Here is a 22,500-nt window from a genome sequence, read left to right on the forward strand (position 1 = left end):
ATCCAGCAGTAATCCAGCAGTAATCCACTAGTAATCCACCAGTAATCCAGCAGTAATCCACTAGTAATCCAGCAGAAATCCACCAGTAATCCAGCAGTAATCCACTAGTAATCCAGCAGTAATCCAGCAGTAATCCAGCAGTAATCCAGCAGTAATCAACCAGTAATCCACCAGTAATCCAGCAGTTATCCAGCAGTAATCCACCTGTAATCCATCAGTAATCCACCTGTAATCCAGCAGTAATCCAGCAGTAATCCAGCAGTAATCCACCAGTAATCCACTAGTAATCCACTAGTAATCCACCAGTAATCCAGCAGTAATCAACCAGTAATCCAGCAGTAATCCAGCAGTAATCCACCTGTAATCCACCAGTAATCCAGCAGTAATCCAGCAGTAATCCAGCAGTAATCCACTAGTAATCCACTAGTAATCCAGCAGTAATCCAGCAGTAATCCACTAGTAATCCAGCAGTAACCCAGCAGTAATCCAGCAGTAATCCAGCAGTAATCCAGCAGTAATCCAGCAGTAATCCATCAGTAATCCAGCCAGTAATCCACCAGTAAACCATCACTAATGCACTAGTAATCCATCAGTAATCTCACTGGATTGACCAGCTATATCTCATCTGTCTCACTGGGTTGACCAGCTATATCTCATCTGTCTCACTGGGTTGGCCAGCTATATCTCATCTGTCTCACTGGATTGGCCAGCTATATCTCATCTGTTTGTATTCTACTTTGTTTTCTTGGACTTCCAATACCAAACATGTTTCTCTTGTCCATGTTTCTTCCCAGATATGACTTCATAGAGATTCGAGATGGGAACAGTGAGAACGGAGACCTGTTGGGTAAACACTGCAGTAACATCGCCCCACCAGCCATCATCTCCTCCGGCCCCGTGCTCCACATCAAGTTTGTCTCCGACTACGCTCACCAGGGAGCTGGTTTTTCACTGCGCTACGAGATCTTCAAGACTGGTGAGTCCAATACGAATAAAGATACAACGTTGATACAAACATTTCAAACTACACAAAATACATTGGGACAAATATATTGGGACAAATCAAACCTATTAGAAAGGCATAGTGACAGTCAGTAGACCTATTGGTTATACATACATTTAGGAGCAGTTTCCCGGACACAGATTAAGCCTACTCTTTGACTGAAAAGTGCTTTCAGTGGAGATATTCCGGCAACTAGAGACACACAGTGGCTTGCGAAAGTATTCCCCCTTCTTGGCATTTTTCCTATTTTGTTGCCTTACAACCTGGAATTAAAATATATATTTTTTGGGGGGGGGGGGGGTTGTATCATTTGATTTATACAACATTCCTACCACTTTGAAGATGCAAAATATTTTTTTATTGTGAAACAAACAAGAAATAAGAAAAAAAAAAGAAAACTAGAGCGTACATACCCCCCCCCAAAAAAAAACCAATACTTTGTAGAGCCACCTTTAACAGCAATTACAGCTGCAAGTCTCTTGGGGTATGTCTCTATTAGCGTGGCACATCTAGCCACTGGGATTTTTGGCCATTCTTCAAGGCAAAACTGCTCCAGCTCCTTCAAGTTGGATGGGTTCCACTGGTGTACAGCAATCTTAAAGTCATTCAACAGATTCTCAATTGGATTGAGGTCTGGGCTTTGACTAGGCCATTCCAAGACATTTAAACGTTTCCCCTTAATCCACTCGAGTGTAGCTTTAGCAGTATGCTTAGGGTTATTGTCCTGCTGGAAGGTGAATTTCCATCCCAGTTTCAAATCTTTGGAAGACCGAAACAAGTTTCCCTCAAGAATTTCCCTGTATTTAGCGCCATCCATCATTCCTTAAATTCTGACCAGTTTCTCAGTCCCTACTGATGAAAAACATCCCCACAGCATGATGCTGCCACCAACCATGCTTCACTGTGGGGATGTTGTTCTCGGGGTGATGAGAGGTGTTGGGTTTGCGCCAGACATAGCGTTTTCCTTGATGGCCAAAAAGCTACATTTTAGTCTCATCTGACCAGTGTACCTTCTTCCATATGTTTGGGGAGTCTCCCACATGCCTTTTGGAGAACACCAAACGTGTTTGCTTATTTTTTTCTTTAAGCAATGGCTTTTTTCTGGCCACTCTTCTGTAAAGCCCAGCTCTGTGTATGGCTTAAAGTGGTCCTATTGACAGATACTCCAATCTCTGCTGTGGAGCTTTGCAGCTCCTTCAGGGTTATCTTTGGTCTCTTTGTTGCCTCTCTGATTAATGTCCTCCTTGCCTGGTCTGTGAGTGTTGGTGGGCGGCCCTCTCTTGGTAGGTTTGTTGTGGTGTCATATTCTTTCCATTTTTTAATAATGGATTTAATGGTGCTCCATGGGATGTTCAAAGTTTCTGATATTGTTTTATAACCCAACCCTGATCTGTACTTCTCCACAACTTTGTCCCTGATCTGTTTGGAGAGCGCCTTGATCTTCATGGTGCCCCTTGCATGGTGGTGCCCCTTGCTTAGTGGTGCCCCTCGCTTGGTGGTGCCCTTTGCTTAGTGGTGTTGCAGACTCTGGGGCCTTTCAGAAAAGGTGTATATATACTGAAATCATGTGACAGATCATGTGACACTTAGATTGCACACAGGTGGACTTTATTTAATTAATTATGTGACTTCTGAAGGTAATTGGTTGCACCAGATCTTATTTAGGGGCTTCATAGCAAAGGGGTGAATACATATGCACGCACCACTTTCCAGTTTTACATATTTTTAACATTTAAAAAAATATATATAATTTCACTTCACCAATTTGGACTATTTTGTGTATGTCCATTACATGCAATTCAAATAAATATCCATTTAACCTCTCTGGGACCGTTCGGGATGCTAGTGTCCCACCTCGCCAACAGCCAGTGAAATCGCAGGGTGCCAAATTCAAACAACAGAAATCCCATAATTAAAATTCCTCAAACATACAAGTATTATACACCATTTTAAAGATAATCTTCTTGTTAATCCAACCAAAGTGTCCGATTTCAAAAAGGCTTTACGGCGAAAGCACACCATGCGATTATGTTAGGACAGCGCTTAGCCACAGAAAACCATACAGCCATTTTCCAGCCAAGGAGAGGTGACACAAAAGTCAGAAATAGCGTTAAAATGAATCACTTACCTTTAATGATCTTCATCTGGTGCCACTCCCAGGACTCCATGTTAGACAATAAATGTTTGTTTTGTTCGATAAAGTTCATCTTTATGTCCAAATACCTCCTTTTTGTTCGCGCGTTTAGTCCAGTAATCCAAATGTACAAAGCGCAGGCACAAAGTCCAGACGAAAAGTCAAAAAAGTATCATTAAAGTTTGTAGAAACATGTCAAACGATGTATATAATCAATCTTTAGGATGTTTTTATCATAAATCTTCAATAATATTCCAACCAGACAATTCTGTTGTCATTAGAAAGGAAAGAGAATGAGCGTCGCGTTCACGGCCACACGCGAGACTAAACTAAAGGCTTTCAGCCTGGTCACTTGTTGAAACAGCTCTTATTCTCTCCCCTTTCACAATACAAGCCTGAAACAACTTCTAAAGACTGTTGACATCTACTGGAAGCCTTAGGAAGTGCAATCTGACCCCATAGACACAAGATATTGGATAGGCAATCACTTAAAAAAACTACAAACCTCAGATTTCCCACTTCCTGGTTGGATTTTTCTCAGGTTTGTGCTTGCCATATGAGTTCTGTTTTTCTCACAGACATTATGTTAACAGTTTTGGAAAAGTGTTTTCTATCCAAATCTACTAATTATATGCATATCCTAGCTTCTGGGTCTGAGTAACAGGCAATTTACTCTGGACACGCTTTTCATCCAAACTTCCCAATGCTGCCCCCTATCACTATGAAGTTGTAAATTACAGGTTGTAATGTAACAAAATAGAAAAACATCAAGGGGGATGAATACTTTTGCAAGGCACTGTAGCTAGCTAGACAAATACTGTAAATTGGGACATATCACATTTAAGATGTATTTTTTTGTTGACAGTCTCTAAGAAATAGTCTACTTATTACATCCTCACTGCTTGTTTTCAGCTGTTGTGGTGAAGGTTTTTTACTAAACTTTCTGTCATTAAGTAGGATTTACAATGGTATCTTTGAAGGGACAGGTTACATGGTAGATTTGTAGGACAGGTTACATGGTAGATATGTAGGACAGGTTACATGGTAGATTTGTGGGACAGGTTACATGGTATATTTGTGGGACAGGTTACATGGTATATATGTGGGACAGGTTAGAGGTAGATTTGTAGGACAGGTTACATGGTATATTTGTGGGACAGGTTACATGGTATATATGTGGGACAGGTTTATCTTAAAATATTTTGTTTTACAGAATATCAGCAAAGACACACAATAAAGAAGGAAAACAAAAAAAAAGAAACATAAAAAAATGTTATCCTGGCATAGTTTTGCAAAAAGGTACAATTTCACAGTAGGTGACGTTTATCTCAGTACATTCAGTCAATTGAATTCATTTCAATACAGGGTTGATGCCTACGTGAACAGATTGCTTTCAATGGACGCGTAGAGAAAGGCATCACGGACATGACACCTTCCACTCTCCCTCCCTCCCTCCCTCCCTCTCTGACTCCCTCACTCCCTCCCACCCTCTCTCTGCATCTCACCTCTCTCTCTCTCTCTCTCTCTCTCTCTCTCTCTCTCTCTCTCTGTCCCACCTCCCTCTCTCTCTCTCTCTCTCTCTTTCTTATTATCTCTCTCTCCCACCTCCACCTCCAACCCTCTCTCTCTCTCTCTCTCTCATTATCTCTCTCTCCTACCTCCACCTCTCTCTCTCTCCCACCTCCAACTCTCTCTCTCTCTCTCTCTCCACTTTCCCAACTCCACAGACAAGATTTTAACTCATATATATGCATCAAGGGTTTTGGGCACGTAAGTCAATTCATAGCATTCCAGCTAAAATAATTGGCGATAGAGCTTCAGTGGGTAAATTGGTGAAAGACTCAGACAGACAGACAGACAGGCATGCAGACAGACATATCCACTTACAGATAGACAGACAGGTAGGCAGACATATCCACTCACAGAGAGACAGGCAGACAGACAGACAGGCATGCAGACAGACATATCCACTCACAGATAGACAGACAGGCAGACAGACATATCCACTCACAGAGAGACAGGCAGACAGACAGACAGGCAGGCAGGCAGACAGACATATCCACTCACAGAGCAGACAGACAGACAGGCAGACAGACAGTATCAATTCACAGATAGACCGGCAGGCAGACAGACAAATCAACTCACAGATAGACCGGCAGGCAGACAGACAGTATCAACTCACAGATAGACAGAGAGACAGACAGGCAGGTAGGCAGACAGACAGACAGTATAAACTCATGGTGCTGCCTGTCCGACACACACACATTTGCACACACACACACCTCTCTCCTTCACAGGGCCTGTCGGATACACACCTCTCTCCTTCACAGGGCCTGCCGGACACACACCTCTCTCCTTCACAGGGCCTGCCGGACACACACCTCTCTCCTTCACAGGGCCTGCCGGACACACACCTCTCTCCTTCACAGGGCCTGTCGGATACACACCTCTCTCCTTCACAGGGCCTGTCGGATACACACCTCTCTCCTTCACAGGGCCTGTCGGATACACACCTCTCTCCTTCACAGGGCCTGTCGGATACACACCTCTCTCCTTCACAGGGCCTGTCGGATACACACCTCTCTCCTTCACAGGGCCTGTCGGACACACACCCTGACTAATTCAGATGAAAAGGGTGAAGAAAGTAAATGGTCGTCGGTCGTCTTCTGTTCCTCCTGAAAGCATTCCAGGAACGCCTGCTAGTCCTGCTTAATGGAGACCTGATTTCTTGTCCCTGGAGAGAAGGGAAGGGGGGGGGGGGGGGGGTTACTAACACAACACATGTGGTGGGCTGGTGTAGTTTAGTCTGCTGTGGTCAGGGTTGGCTGTTAGCTGTTCACTGGCAAATGCTTTCTGTCACTACTGGGACTTGGGAAAGTGTGTGTGCGTGCGTGCGTGCGTGCGTGCGTGTGTGTGTGTGTGTGGTTAGACAGAACCCACCCGGGGGACTCTAACACAACAGAGCTGTTAGTGTTAACACCCAAGCACTCAGACCCTTAGAGAGAGAGAGAGGGAGAGGAGGGGGGAGAGAGAGGGAGAGGAGGGGGAGAGAGAGGGAGAGGAGGGGGGAGAGAGAGGGGAGGAGGGGGAGAGAGAAAGGAGAGGAGGGGGAGAGAGAAAGGGAGAGGAGGGGAGAGAGAGAGGAGAGGAGGGGGAGAGAGAGGAGAGGAGGGGGAGACAGAAAGGAGAGGAGGGGGAGAGAGAGAGGAGGCGGGGGAGAGAGAGGAGAGGAGGGGAGGCGGAGAGAGACGGAAGGAGGGAGAGAGAGAGAGGAGAGGAGTTGGAGAGAGAGAGGAGAGGTGGAGAGAGAGAGGAGAGGAGGGGAGGGGAGGGGGAGAGAGAGAGGGAGAGGAGGGAGAGAGAGAGAGGAGAGGAGGTGGAGAGAGAGAGGAGAGGAGGGGGAGAGAGAGGAGGGAGAGAGAGAGAGAGGTGGAGAGAGAGAGGAGAGGAGGTGGAGAGAGAGAGAGGAGAGGGGAGGAGAGGAGGGGAGAGAGAGAGGAGAGGAGGGGAGAGAGAGAGGAGAGGAGAGGAGGGAGAGAGAGAGGAGAGGAGGGGAGAGAGAGGAGAGGAGGTGGAGAGAGAGAGGAGAGGAGGTGGAGAGAGAGAGGAGAGGAGGGGGGAGAGAGAGGAGAGGAGGTGGAGAGAGAGAGGAGAGGAGGTGGAGAGAGAGAGGAGAGGAGGTGGAGAGAGAAAGGAGAGGAGGTGGAGAGAGACAGAGGAACAGAGTGGATTTCCCTTGGGAGGAAGTGATGTCATGGTATCCCACGTCCCCTAAGCTGAGGACTGGCAGCTGCTGTGAAGGATGGTCAACACACACACACACACACACACACACACACACACACACACACACACACACACACACACACACACACAATGATGAAACCTGGAACGGTTGGAATGTAAATGCGGTTGCCATGGTATTAACAAGATCTCGTTATGCCGGAAGGTACGACTAAGTATGTGTGTGTGTGTGTGTGTGTGTGTGTGTGTGTGTGTGTGTGTGTGTGTGTGTGTGTGTGTGTGTGTGTGTGTGTGTGTGTGTGTGTGTGTGTGTGTGTGTGTGTGTGTGTGTGTATATGTAGTCAGTTTGTGTGTGAGGTGGTGGAACATAGTGAATAGTATATATATATGCCAGTCCAGATTTAACAGTGTGTGAGAAGGATAGAGCAGGGATTCTCTGCCAGATCTGTTCTACTCCCAACAGCCACTACTGTTTATTTCCACTAGGTCAAACTGGTGCCAAACATTCCTGAAAAACACTGTTTACCACTTCAAGAGAAGAGCCAGGAGCAAGAGAGTGATAGATATAGACAGACAGACAGACAGATGCTGTAGAATAGATAGATGATGATAGATAGATAGATAGATAGATAGATAGATAGATAGATAGATAGATAGATAGATAGATAGATAGATAGATAGATAGATAGATAGATAGATAGATAGATAGATAGATAGATAGATAGATAGATAGATAGATAGATAGATAGATAGATAGATACAGACAGACAGACAAAAGAGAAAATAGATTTTAATGAGCCATCCTCACTACACTTAAACCGCCACACACCCCCCCCCCCCCCCCCCCCCCCCCCCCCCCCATAATAATGTGTTGTCTGGGCACCAACCTCCACACAATAACATCACAATTCAAACCCTCCTCTCCAGCTGTACAGACAGCCCCCCTGATCCCCTATACCTCCTGTAACATCACCACAATTTGAATCATTTTATAAAACTCATTTTCTACCCTAAGGCGCGTAGAGACCATCCCTTTTAGAAGGAGAGAGAGATCTATAGAGAGAGAAGGACAGAGAGAGCGAGAGAGAGAGAGAGAACAAGAGTGAGAGAACAATAGAGAGAGAACAAGAGAGAGAGAGAGAGAGAGAACAAGAGAGAGAGAGGAGAACAAGAGAGAACAAGAGAGAGAGAGAGAGAGAGAGAACAAGAGAGAGAGAGAACGAGAGAGAGAGAGACAGTGAGAGAGATAGAGAGAGAACGAGAGAGAGAGAGAGAGAGAGATTAAAGCGAGCGGACTAGAACAGTCTGCAGCACCCGACCTCACCCTACTAGAATCTGAAGTCAAATGTCTACTGTTTGCTGATGATCTGGTGCTTCTGTCCCCAACCAAGGAGACCTACAGCAGCACCTAGATCTTCTGTGCAGATCCTGTCAGACCTGGGCCGTGACAAACCTGGGCCCTGACAGTAAATCTCAGTAAGACAAAAATAATGGTGTTCCAAAAAAGGTCCAGTCCGCCAGAACCACAAATACAAATTCAATCTAGACACCGTTTGCCCATTTTGTGAATTCTTGGTTGGTGAGCGGACCCCAGACCTCACAACCATAATGGTTTCTATAACTGATTCAAGTATTTTTAGCCAGATCCTAATTGGGATGTTGAATTGTATGTTCCTTTTGATGGCATAGAAAGGCCCTTCTTGCCTTGTCTCTCAGATCGTTCACAGCTTTGTGGAAGTTACCTGTGGTGCTGATGTTTAGGCCGTAGGCAGACCTGGGTCTCAAGAGAAGACAGGCTATGTGCACACTGCCCACAAAATGAGGTGGAAACTGAGCTGCACTTCCTAACCTCCTGCCAAATGTATGACCATATTAGAGACACATATTTCCCTCAGAATACACAGACACACAAAGATTTAGAAAAACAAACCCGATTTTGATAAACTCCCATATCTACTGGGTGAAATACCAGTATTTCATCACAGCAGCAAGATTTGTTGACCCTGTTGCCACAAGAAAAGGTCAACCAGTGAAGAACAAACACCATTGTAAATACAACCCATATTTATGTTTTATTTATTTTCCCTTTTGTACTTTAACCATTTGCACATTGTTACAACACTGTATATATACATAACATGACATTTGAAATGTCTCTATTCTTTTGGAACTTTTGTGAGTTTAATGTTTACTGTCACATTTTTAATAGTTTATTTCACTTGTATTTATTATCTATTTCACTTGCTTTGGCAATATAAACATATGTTTCACATGCCAGTAAAGCCCTTAAATTGGATTGAATGAAATTGAGAGACAGACAGAGGAGAGAGAGAGAGAGAGACAGAGAGAGAGAGAGAGAGAGAGAGAGAGAGAGAGACAAGAGAGACAGAGAGAGACAGAGAGACAGAGAGAGAGAAAGGTAGATCACATCCAGTGTGAGGATTGTTTATTTATAATGGTGTGTGGGGGCTCTAGTGGGGAGGGAGGGAGGGAGGGAGGGAGGGAGGGAGGGAGGGAGGGAGGGAGGGAGGGAGGGAGGGAGGGACTTGGAGGAAGAGGCCGAGACAGCGCCACTCACTTTCACGGAAACAGAGAGAATCTTAGGTAATACCAGTGGCGACTTTAGCAAAAAACAAAACCATTTGGGATTCATGCCAGCAAAGACACTACACAACACAACACTAAACAATACATTAATTTCACTATAACGGTGACAAACTGACAGTCCCAACACCTTACCACTGCTACACCTATCAGCTATCAGAGGAGCCTTGTCTGGCAGCGAAACAATTCATTCAGCCTCATTAACTGCCTTTAAAAAAAACATAGCTGATATGGCTGACTTGCTTAAATAAATGTGGTTTCTATTTACAATTGAGATGTACAAACTATGGCAGAAGGGGACGACGGAGCGGATAAGAGGCAATGCGTAAATTAGATTAAGACATTAATGAGCGAGCGAGGACGGACGTAGTCAATATAACTATCTGTTCAGCACTTTTGAAACGTACAGCGACAGAATTCAGAACATGAGCCGTTCTTACAGTGTTCTCCCTGTACACCAAGTCTGAACCTGTAGGATAAATAAAGGGGGCATATAAGCAGACAATGAAAACTCTTACAATATTCAATGATTACATTTCTCTAAAACAGGTTGTAGGCTACATGTGCACCACCAAGTCAGAACAGTAGGTGAAATTAAGAGTGGTAAATAGACCAAATTATTAGGGTGAGGCACATGGGCTACTAACATCTTACTACACAACATACACTTACTATTACTTTCTTAGCTGCAGTATACATATCTCCCTGGAATATTACATCATTTATGCAGCAGCGTACAATACACACATGAACAGGAAGGTGGCGCTGTGGTCCTTCGTGGGCAAACTTTGTCATCAAAGTCTGGCATTCTCTGGATTTATGGTGCTTTCTGGGAACTCGAAGAAAAAACAAGGTTGAATCATGATGACGTCAGTGATCTTCAGGTCGTAGTTCTAGAAAGAGGCCCGAGTTTTTTTTCCCCCCCAGTCGTAGCTCGTTTATCCCAGAGATCTCAAGTTGTCTTGAACTTTTCCACGTTAACAGTTGTTTTGAGCATGGCACAAATCACGCTTCATTGACAGCATGGCCAATGTTGAATGTTTATTATTTTAAACTTGGAAAAGGGACCCTTATTAATAATCTTAGACTTGGGTCAACACAGCCACACCACTGAATAGCAGGATAATTATTGCTTTTCAATGCTTGCAGTTAGCCACTGACTCCTTCCAAACCACTCATTGTTGAATTAGCGATTTCTAACTTGTTGTGTTTATGTCTAATGAACACTGACACGTTTTATACATAATTTCTCTTCATTATTTCTCTTCATATGACAAGAATTAAAAAAGATTTGCCAGTAGATTGTTGACTTGATTCATGATGATGACGGCTAGCTAAGATTTTGAAAGTATGATGTTGACATGATCCGTCCAATCAAAGCTACGGTAGATATAATGTGATTTGACGTCATTTTATCTGTTGCCAATGACCTTGAGCCTTCTTTGGATGGGCACTTCTAATGTTATCTCTATGGCAGCACCCAAGGGGGCTTGAATTTTCTAGCTCTACCATTAAATTTGGCGGTGACGTACTGTCCCAATGAGTGACAGAACACTGAGCCAATCACGGCACAACGCTCCGGATTTTCTGCTGGCTCGCCCCACCACCACAGAAAGCACTGAGCTAGGTTGAAACACCTGCATTTTGGAGCTGCTTTACTCAAGAAAACAAACAGAGACCGGGCTTTATTAACCCAATGATATATATATATATATATATATATATATATATATATATATATATATATATATATATGTTTTTTACATTGTTTGCAAACTGATATGTGACATGTATTAATGTCAAAATAACATGCAAAAATGTGGGGGCCCCACTTGCCCTGAATAACGGGTCGACACTGTCTGCCCGGAAACATCAACAGACAGCTGCATCAAATCTCTCCTCTCTGACAGGAAATCACCATCCTCCCACTCTGTTACATTTAGTTCCACCACAGGATCTCTCTCTCTCTCTCTGTCTCTCTCTCTCTCTCTCTCTCTCTCTCTCTCTCTCTCTCTGTCTCTCTCTCTCTCTCTCTCTCTCTCTCTCTCTCTCTCTGTCTCTCTCTCTCTCTCTCTCTCTCTCTCCCTCTCTGTCTCTCTCTCTCTCTCTCTCTCTCCTCTCTCCCTCTCTTCCTCTCTCTCTCTCTCTCTCTCTCTCTCTCTGTCTCTCTCTCTCTCTCTCTCTCTCTCTCTCTCTCTCGCTCTCAATTCAATTTGCTTTATTGGCATGACGTAACAATGTACATATTGCCAAAGCTTACTTTGGATATTTACAATATGAAAATAATGAGAACAAAATTGTCAGCTGGGCAACAGTTACAACAATAACCAAGGGTCGAATTAACCATACATTGAACAATAACAATAAGCATTCAGTAGAGGACATGTGCAGGTTTATTGGTCTGTCAGACACTGTCCCTCATCTTATGTCAGGCAGCAATGTAGTGCGCTGCCAACCCACAGCTCTCTGCGTCCTCCCGCAACAGGACGGGTAGCCTATCCTCATCAGAGAGGTCTTTGAAACCTTGAATAAGGGTTTCAAATTTGGGGAAATGACGCTCTCTAATTGTTTTATATTTTTGACATTTTGTCAGGAAATGCAGCTCTGTCTCAGGTTCTGCTGTTGTGCAGTGGCTGCACAGCCTTTCCTCTACAGGGAGCCAGGTGTTCCTGTGTCTACCCTTCTCAATGGCAAGGCTGTGCTCACTGAGCCTGTACTTTGTCAAGGTTTTTTCTAAGGTTTTGATCAGTAACCATGGTCAAATAGTTTGCCACGGTGTACTGTCGATCGATTTAGGGACAGATAGCACTGCATTTTGCTTTGTGCTTGTGCTTGTGTTTCCCAATAAGCAATGTAGTTTTGTTTTGACTGTGTTGTAATTTGGTTTATTCTGATTGATTGGATGTTCTGGTCCTGAGGCTTCAGTGTGTTAGTAGAACAGGTTTGTGAACTCAGCCCCAGGACCAGCTGGATGAGGGGACTCTTTTCTTTGCTCAGCTCTTGGTATTGCAGGGCTTGGTAATGATATGAGAGGGGGTCACTGTATTTTAGATGTTTCCAAAACTTAATTGCTCTTTTTTGAGTTTGTATTATTAGTGGATATTGGCCTAATTCTGCCCTGCATGCATTGTTTGTAGTTTTCCTCTGGACATGTAGGAGAATCTTACAGAACTCTGCATGTAGGGTTTCAATGGGGTGTTTGTCCCATTTGGTGAAATCTTGTTTTGCAAGTGGACCCCACACCTCGCTGCCATAAAGTGCAATTGGTTCAATGACACATTCAATTAGTTTTAGCCACATTTTAGTAGGTATTTCAATTTGAATTTGTTTTTTAATGGCTTAGAATGCCCTGTGTGCTTTCTCACTCAGTTCATTCACTGCATCATTAAGGTGTCCAGTTGAGTTTATGTTTAAACCGAAGTAATTGTAGTGTGTACACTACTCTATATATTTAAACCTCAGTAATTGTAGTGTGTGCACTACTATATATATTTAAACCTCAGTAATTGAAGTGTGTGCAGTACTCTATATATTTTGTACCAATTGAGGACTTTGGTCTAATTCCCCGATATCTGGATCTTCTCTGGAAAAATCACTATTTTAGTCTTTTTGAGGTTTACTGCCGGGGCCCAGGTCTGGCAGTACTGCTCTAGCAGGTCCAGGCTCTGCTGTAGGCCATGTGCTGTGGGTGACAGCAGGCATAGGTCATCTGCGAAGAGTAGCCATTTAACTTCTGAATTGTGGAGACTAACACCAGGGGCTGTAGATTTTTCTAGAATAGTAGCCAATTCGTTAATGTAAATATTGAAGAGTGCAGGGCTCAGATTGCAACCCTGACGAAGGCCCCGCCCCTGGTTAAAGAATTCTGTTCTTTTCTTGCCAATTTTAATGCTGCACGTATTGCCAGTATACATTGATTTAATTATGTCATGTTTGACCCCCTACACCACTTTCAATAACTTTGTAGAACAGTCCTGTATGCCAAATAGAATCAAATGCTTTTTGGAAGTTGATAAAGCAAGCACATATTTTGGTTTTATTTTGTAGGGTGTGTAGGGTGTGTAGGGTGTGTAGGGTGTGTAGGGTGTGTAGGGTGTGTAGAGTGTGAATATGATCAGTCATGTGCGATGTTTTGGTTTTGGTTTGGTATAAATCCAATTTGGCTTTTACTCAAGACACTGTGCTTATTAAGGAAGTTTAGAACTCTTACATTGATAATACTAACAGAAAACCTTCCCCGGGTTACTGTTCACACGAATGCCTCTGTAATTGTTAGGGTCAAATTTGTCTCCGTAGGCTGGGTTTCTGTACAGCACTTTGAGATATCAGCTGATGTAAGAAGTGCTTTATAAATAAATCTGATTTAATGTGATTTAATTGTTAGGGTCAAATTTGTCTCCGTTCTTAAAGATTGTGGTTATGAAACCTTGATTCCAGATGTCAGGGAAATAACCTACACTCAGGATCAAATTAAACAGTTTTAATATAGCCAATTGAAATTTTGCACTAGTGAGTTTGAGCATCTCATTTAGGATGCCATCAGGTCCGCATGCTTTATTAAATTTGAGGGTCTGAAGTTTCTTATAGAGCTCCTGGTCAGTAATTGGGGAGTCCAACGGATTTTGATTGTCCTTTATAGCTTTTTCTAATCCGTTCAACTTCTCATGGATTTGGCGTTGTTCTGCGTTTGTGTCAATTTGAACGGTGTTGTAGAGTGTTTTGAAATGGGTCGTCCATACGTCACCATTTTGTATCGCTAATTCCTCTTGTTTAGATTTTTTTGTTTTTTTCCAATTTTGCCAAAAGTTGTTTGTGTTTATGGACTCCTCAATTAGTGTCAGCTGCTTGCTGTTGTACTGTGCTTTTTTGGTTCTGAGTGTACGTTTATAGAGTTTTAAAGTCTCACAGTAATGAAGGCGTAATTCACCATTATTAGGGTCTCTGTGCTTTTGGTTGGATATTGTTCTAAGTTTTTCACCTTATAATTTTACAATCTGCATCAAACCAGTTTTCATCTGCGATCTTTTTTGTTTTGTTTTTTTAAATCAATTTCAATCGTGCTTCTTTTGCCGTTTGCCTGAATATATAGTTGCTGTTTCGTACTGCTAGATTGATGCCTTCTTTACTGTGAGTGAATGTGGTATCCAGAAAGTTATCTAAGAGTGTTTGGATATTTTGGTTCTAGGTTGCTTTCTGGTATTCTTCTGTGCTGTTTTGGGCCCATCTGTATGAATTTCTGATGTCGTACAGCTTACTGGGCTGTGAATGTGTGGTTGTTTCCATGTCTGTTCTTTTGAGGAACAACGTAATTTGGCTGTGAGCAGACAGAGGTGTTAGTGGCTTGACGGTGAATGAGCTGAGAGAGAAAGGGGTCAATGTCTGTGATCATATAGTCTACTGTACTGTGGCCAAGAGGTGAGCAGTAGGTGAATCTGCCCGAAGAGACTTGGTGCATCGGTATCACTTGACGTGCGGTAGCAGAGAGAACAGACCCGTCGATGTGTATGGTTGAAACGGCTGCGTATCAAATGACACCTCTTTGATATTCTACAGAATACAAACCATTCCCAGTACATATTTATATTGTATTATATTATTTATATATTTATATATTTAGAGATTTGTGAATATGCACCATTTCCAATTATTAGTTTGAGCAAAAAAGAGACTCCAGGATAGAGAGTAGGGAGAAATTAGATTAGACCATTATATTTATAGAAATTAGAGTGGACCAATGTATTTATATAAATTAGTGTGGACCAATACATTTTCTGATAATTGCTGTTTTTTCTGGCCCGCAAATTGATTTTCACAAATAAACTGGTCCAACAAAAATATGGTTGCCCTGACAGGAGGTTTGCATTGTATTGTCTCTATAGGGTGAGACACTGATAGGAGGTCTATATGTAATATTGTCTCTATAGGGTGAGACACCCTGATAGGAGGTCCATGTAATATTGTCTCTATAGGGTGAGACACCCTGATAGGAGGTCCATGTAATATTGTCTCTATAGGGTGAGACACTGATAGGAGGTCCATGTAGTATTGTCTCTCAGCACAGCTCAGTGCACATGCTCTTGACTGAGGTCCAATATCAGGATCTAGACATGCTTGTTGATATGTGAAATAAGGACAATTTCTGATGATTATTTGAGTTTTGAGGGGGGGGGGGGGGGGGACATAGAGAGACAGATGGGGGTGGGGGGCTGTTGTTGACAGGCTGAAGGGAAGGTGGTCAGGGGGGGGGAGAGAGGGAGGAAGGCCAGAAATATCAGTGGATCAAAGAACAAACAGAGAGTAATCTTTCGCTCTTAACTCTATTTATATACTACCTCACCAGCTGTGACCCTGCAGGGTTCACACACACACACACACACACACACACACACACACACACACACACACACACACACACACACACGCACGCGCGCACACGCACGCACGCACGCACGCACGCACGCACACACACACACACACACACACACACACACACACACACACACACACACACACACGCGCACACACACACACACACACACACACCACGGTTGGTACTAGCTACACTCTCTCAGAACCGAACGAGGAGGACGAAGTTGGAGCTGTGACATTATATTACCCTCTCCTCTCGCACCGACTCATAAGGCACAGATACACCCCCCTTCCCCCCCCCCCCCCCCACCCCCCTTTCCCCCCCACCCCCCCTTTCCCCCCCATTTCCCACCCCCCCCTTTCCCCCTCCCCCCCCCCCCCCCTTCCCCCCCACCCCCTTCCCCCCTTCCCCCCCCCCACCCCCCCCCCCCCCCCCCCCCTTTCCCCCCACCCCCCTTTCCCCCCACACACAAACATTTATGAGCAGATCTTGTAAGGTGTTTTGTTCCTCATTCCTTAGCAGCGGTCTGAAAACAAGAACCCCCTGCAAACATGGAGGGTTGTTTCTATAAGAGGCTTAGTGTTGGTGGGCAGGGATGGTGATACAGAACTGACCCCACCAAGACAAGCCCAGACCTGCCTGTCTAACCCAGAGGTCTCACTCACAGAGCTGAGAGGCATGGGCCACTCCCCGGAGCCCACCACACATGCGTGCCTGGGTGAGCGCACTGGGCCTTCCAGTGATATATTGCCTGTCAGTAAGGGGTTATACCCACTGTTATTGTATTCCTCTTTACCGGCTGCAGCAATTGATCCGGGGGGGGGTCTTGTCAGTGTCTCTCACACAGGAAACACAGGGATAAATACACTGGCACAGAGAGACAGGAAACACAGGGATAAATACACTGGCACAGAGAGACATGAAACACAGGTACAAATACACTGGCACAGAGAGACAGGAAACACAGGGATACATACACTGGCACAGAGAGACAGGAAACACAGGGATAAATACACTGGCACAGAGAGACAGGAAACACAGGGATAAATACACTGGCACAGAGAGACAGGAAACACAGGGATAAATACACTGGCACAGAGAGACAGGAAACACAGGGATAAATACACTGGCACAGAGAGACAGGAAACACAGGGATAAATACACTGGCACAGAGAGACAGGAAACACAGGGATAAATACACTGGCACAGAGAGACAGGAAACACAGGGATAAATACACTGGCACAGAGAGACAGGAAACACAGGGATAAATACACTGGCACAGAGAGACAGGAAACACAGGGATAAATACACTGGCACAGAGAGACAGGAAACACAGGGATAAATACACTGGCACAGAGAGACAGGAAACACAGGGATAAATACACTGGCACAGAGAGACAGGAAACACAGGGATACATACACTGATACAGAGAGACAGGAAACACAGGGATAAATACACTGGCAGAGAGAGACAGGAAACACAGGGATAAATACACTGGCACAGAGAGACAGGAAACACAGGGATAAATACACTGGCACAGAGAGACAGGAAACACAGGGATACATACACTGGCCCAGAGAGACAGGAAACACAGGGATACATACACTGGCCCAGAGAGACAGGAAACACAGGGATAAATACACTGGCACAGAGAGACAGGAAACAGGGATAAATACACTGGTACAGAGAGACAGGAAACACAGGGATAAATACACTGGCACAGAGAGACAGGAAACACAGGGATACATACACTGGCCCAGAGAGACAGGAAACACAGGGATACATACACTGGCCCAGAGAGACAGGAAACACAGGGATAAATACACTGGCACAGAGAGACAGGAAACACAGGGATACATACACTGGCACAGAGAGACAGGAAACACAGGGATAAATACACTGGCACAGAGAGACAGGAAACACAGGGATAAATACACTGGCACAGAGAGACATGAAACACAGGTACAAATACACTGGCACAGAGAGACAGGAAACACAGGGATACATACACTGGCACAGAGAGACAGGAAACACAGGGATAAATACACTGGCACAGAGAGACAGGAAACACAGGGACAAATACACTGGCACAGAGAGACAGGAAACACAGGGATAAATACACTGGCACAGAGAGACAGGAAACACAGGGATAAATACACTGGCACAGAGAGACAGGAAACACAGGGATAAATACACTGGCACAGAGAGACAGGAAACACAGGGATAAATACACTGGCACAGAGAGACAGGAAACACAGGGATAAATACACTGGCACAGAGAGACAGGAAACACAGGGATAAATACACTGGCACAGAGAGACAGGAAACACAGGGATAAATACACTGGCACAGAGAGACAGGAAACACAGGGATACATACACTGATACAGAGAGACAGGAAACACAGGGATAAATACACTGGCAGAGAGAGACAGGAAACACAGGGATAAATACACTGGCACAGAGAGACAGGAAACACAGGGATAAATACACTGGCACAGAGAGACAGGAAACACAGGGATACATACACTGGCCCAGAGAGACAGGAAACACAGGGATACATACACTGGCCCAGAGAGACAGGAAACACAGGGATAAATACACTGGCACAGAGAGACAGGAAACAGGGATAAATACACTGGTACAGAGAGACAGGAAACACAGGGATAAATACACTGGCACAGAGAGACAGGAAACACAGGGATACATACACTGGCCCAGAGAGACAGGAAACACAGGGATACATACACTGGCCCAGAGAGACAGGAAACACAGGGATAAATACACTGGCACAGAGAGACAGGAAACACAGGGATACATACACTGGCACAGAGAGACATGAAACACAGGTACAAATACACTGGCACAGAGAGACAGGAAACACAGGGATACATACACTGGCACAGAGAGACAGGAAACACAGGGATAAATACACTGGCACAGAGAGACAGGAAACACAGGGATAAATACACTGGCACAGAGAGACAGGAAACAGGGATAAATACACTGGCACAGAGAGACAGGAAACAGGGATAAATACACTGGCACAGAGAGACAGGAAACACAGGGATAAATACACTGGCACAGAGAGACAGGAAACACAGGGATAAATACACTGGTACAGAGAGACAGGAAACACAGGGATAAATACACTGGCACAGAGAGACAGGAAACACAGGGATAAATACACTGGCACAGAGAGACAGGAAACACAGGGATAAATACACTGGCACAGAGAGACAGGAAACACAGGGATACATACACTGATACAGAGAGACAGGAAACACAGGGATAAATACACTGGCAGAGAGAGACAGGAAACACAGGGATAAATACACTGGCACAGAGAGACAGGAAACACAGGGATAAATACACTGGCACAGAGAGACAGGAAACACAGGGATACATACACTGGCCCAGAGAGACAGGAAACACAGGGATACATACACTGGCCCAGAGAGACAGGAAACACAGGGATAAATACACTGGCACAGAGAGACAGGAAACAGGGATAAATACACTGGTACAGAGAGACAGGAAACACAGGGATAAATACACTGGCACAGAGAGACAGGAAACACAGGGATAAATACACTGGCACAGAGAGACAGGAAACACAGGGATAAATACACTGGCACAGAGAGACAGGAAACACAGGGATACATACACTGGCCCAGAGAGACAGGAAACACAGGGATACATACACTGGCCCAGAGAGACAGGAAACACAGGGATAAATACACTGGCACAGAGAGACAGGAAACACAGGGATAAATACACTGGCACAGAGAGACAGGAAACAGGGATAAATACACTGGTACAGAGAGACAGGAAACACAGAGATAAATACACTGGCACAGAGAGACAGGAAACAGGGATAAATACACTGGCACAGAGAGACAGGAAACACAGGGATAAATACACTGGCACAGAGAGACAGGAAACACAGGGATAAATACACTGGTACAGAGAGACAGGAAACACAGGGATAAATACACTGGCACAGAGAGACAGGAAACACAGGGATAAATACACTGGCACAGAGAGACAGGAAACACAGGGATAAATACACTGGCACAGAGAGACAGGAAACACAGGGATACATACACTGATACAGAGAGACAGGAAACACAGGGATAAATACACTGGCAGAGAGAGACAGGAAACACAGGGATAAATACACTGGCACAGAGAGACAGGAAACACAGGGATAAATACACTGGCACAGAGAGACAGGAAACACAGGGATACATACACTGGCCCAGAGAGACAGGAAACACAGGGATACATACACTGGCCCAGAGAGACAGGAAACACAGGGATAAATACACTGGCACAGAGAGACAGGAAACAGGGATAAATACACTGGTACAGAGAGACAGGAAACACAGGGATAAATACACTGGCACAGAGAGACAGGAAACAGGGATAAATACACTGGCACAGAGAGACAGGAAACACAGGGATAAATACACTGGCACAGAGAGACAGGAAACACAGGGATACATACACTGGCCCAGAGAGACAGGAAACACAGGGATACATACACTGGCCCAGAGAGACAGGAAACACAGGGATAAATACACTGGCACAGAGAGACAGGAAACACAGGGATAAATACACTGGCACAGAGAGACAGGAAACAGGGATAAATACACTGGTACAGAGAGACAGGAAACACAGAGATAAATACACTGGCACAGAGAGACAGGAAACAGGGATAAATACACTGGCACAGAGAGACAGGAAACACAGGGATAAATACACTGGGGAAAATAAGCCACACCTTGAGGGGGTGGAGACTATCACAGGAACAGGTGAAACAGATCAGGGTGTGACTCTCTCTCTCTCTCTTTCTCTCAAATTCAAATTCAAAGCTGCTTTATTGGCATGAAAACATTGTGTCAATATTGCCAAAGCAACAATGTACACAATAAAATTATAAACAATAACAAATAATAATATAAAATGGTAGTAAACAATAATACAAAATTAAATACAAAAATAATAACAATAAAATGGTAACAGTCAATAGTAGAATGTAATGTAATAAATATAAAAATATAAATATGGAAAATTAAACTATAACTAACTTATAACTAAATATTGGTTATCTTCACCATTACATCAGTACTACAACCACCATCATCATTACTAGTACTACTACCACCACCATCACTAATCTGCTATCATTACCATTACTACCCATACCACTACTATTTGGAATGATAAACAACAATAATAATAGTAATAACAATAATAGTAATAATAAGTAAGTTACTGTTTACTATGCAGATGTTATTATTCAGTGTACCTCAGGCTATGGCAGGAAAATACATATTTGGCTGCAAGAGGAGCCATTGCTCCTTCGCCCATGAGTATTTTTAGTTTTTCCTCTGGGTTTAATAAGTTCAAATTTGGAATAAATGTAGTCATTTCTGTGAATAAGGAATCTCTTTGTGAGGAATATTTATCACAGTAAAGGAGAAAGTACATCTCTGTCTCTACCTCCCCTGTCGTGCAGTGACCACATACACGCTCCTCTTTGGGTAGCCATGTTTTTTTATGTCTGCCGGTTTCTACTGCCAATCGGTGGTCACTCAGCCTGTACTTGGTAAGGATCTGTCTCTGCTTCGTATCTCTGACAGAGTAGAGATAATCAGCCAATTCATATTCTCTGTTTAGGGTCAGACAGCAATTTAGTCGGCTTTGGGATTTTGTTTCGTTTTTCCAATGTTGTAAATATGAGTCCTTTGATTGGTTCATGATTTTGTTTATTTGAATTCTTTCTTTTGAAGCAGTGCTGGTGTCAGCTTGGTTGGTGAGGTCCAACACCAGCTGACTGAGAGGGCTCGTTTCTGGGCTCAGCTCTTGGGTTTGAAGTGCTTTAAATTGCAGACTTGAATTTGGACTTGAATTTAGATGTAGACAACATTTTAATGATCTTTTCTGTATTTTCATTACTACTGGAAAGCGGCCCAATTCTGCCCTACATGTATTAGTTGGTGTATTTCTCTGGACTTGTAGGATTTTCCGACAGAATTCTGCATGTAGGGCTTCAATTGGATGTTTGTCTCACATTTTAAAGTCCAGTTTATTGAGTGGCCCCCAAACCTCACTTCCGTAAAGAGCTATTGGTAGGGTTACACTGTCAAATATTTTGGTCCAAATTCTAATTGGGATGTTGATTTTGAATAATTTCCACATTTTTTATTTTATAATATATAATATAATATAATATTTATAATATAATTCTTTGTGTGTTCAATCATGGTGTTGTTCAGGGTGAATTTATATTTGTGTTTCTGACATCTGTTTTTTGGGGGGGGGAAATCATGATTTTCGTTTTTTGGAAATTTACTGCCAGGGCCCGATTAAGGCAATATTGCTCTAGAATATTAAGGTTCTGTTGAAGACCTTCTTTGTTTGGTGATAGAAGAACCAAGTTGTCACGTCCTGACCCTTGTAAGAGGTAATTTGCCATAGCAGAGTGGTCGGGCGTGACGGGGGGGGGGGGGGTGTTTTGGTTGGTTTTGGGTTTTCTGTTTATATGTGGGGTTTTTCTAGATTTCTATTTCTATGTTTTGTTTTCTATGTTTTGGCCGGGTATGGTTTCCAATCAGAGGCAGGTGTCTATCGTTGTC

At 43.8% G+C, this 22,500-nt stretch overlaps 1 protein-coding gene across 2 annotated transcripts in view; it reads left to right on the top strand.

The window, feature by feature from the left end:
- LOC106582529 (neuropilin-2) overlaps positions 1 to 22,500 on the top strand; it is a 258,981-nt gene that overhangs the window by 81,595 nt on the left and 154,886 nt on the right. For both annotated transcript variants that reach the window (XM_045704914.2, XM_045704915.2), the window contains exon 3: positions 795 to 976. In XM_045704914.2, coding sequence (XP_045560870.2) covers positions 795 to 976 — 182 coding nt within the window. The remainder of the gene's footprint in view (positions 1 to 794; positions 977 to 22,500) is intronic.

This window comes from Salmo salar, chromosome 21 (assembly GCF_965601325.2).
Source record: "Salmo salar chromosome 21, fSalSal1, whole genome shotgun sequence".
Taxonomy (NCBI): Eukaryota; Metazoa; Chordata; class Actinopteri; order Salmoniformes; family Salmonidae; genus Salmo; species Salmo salar.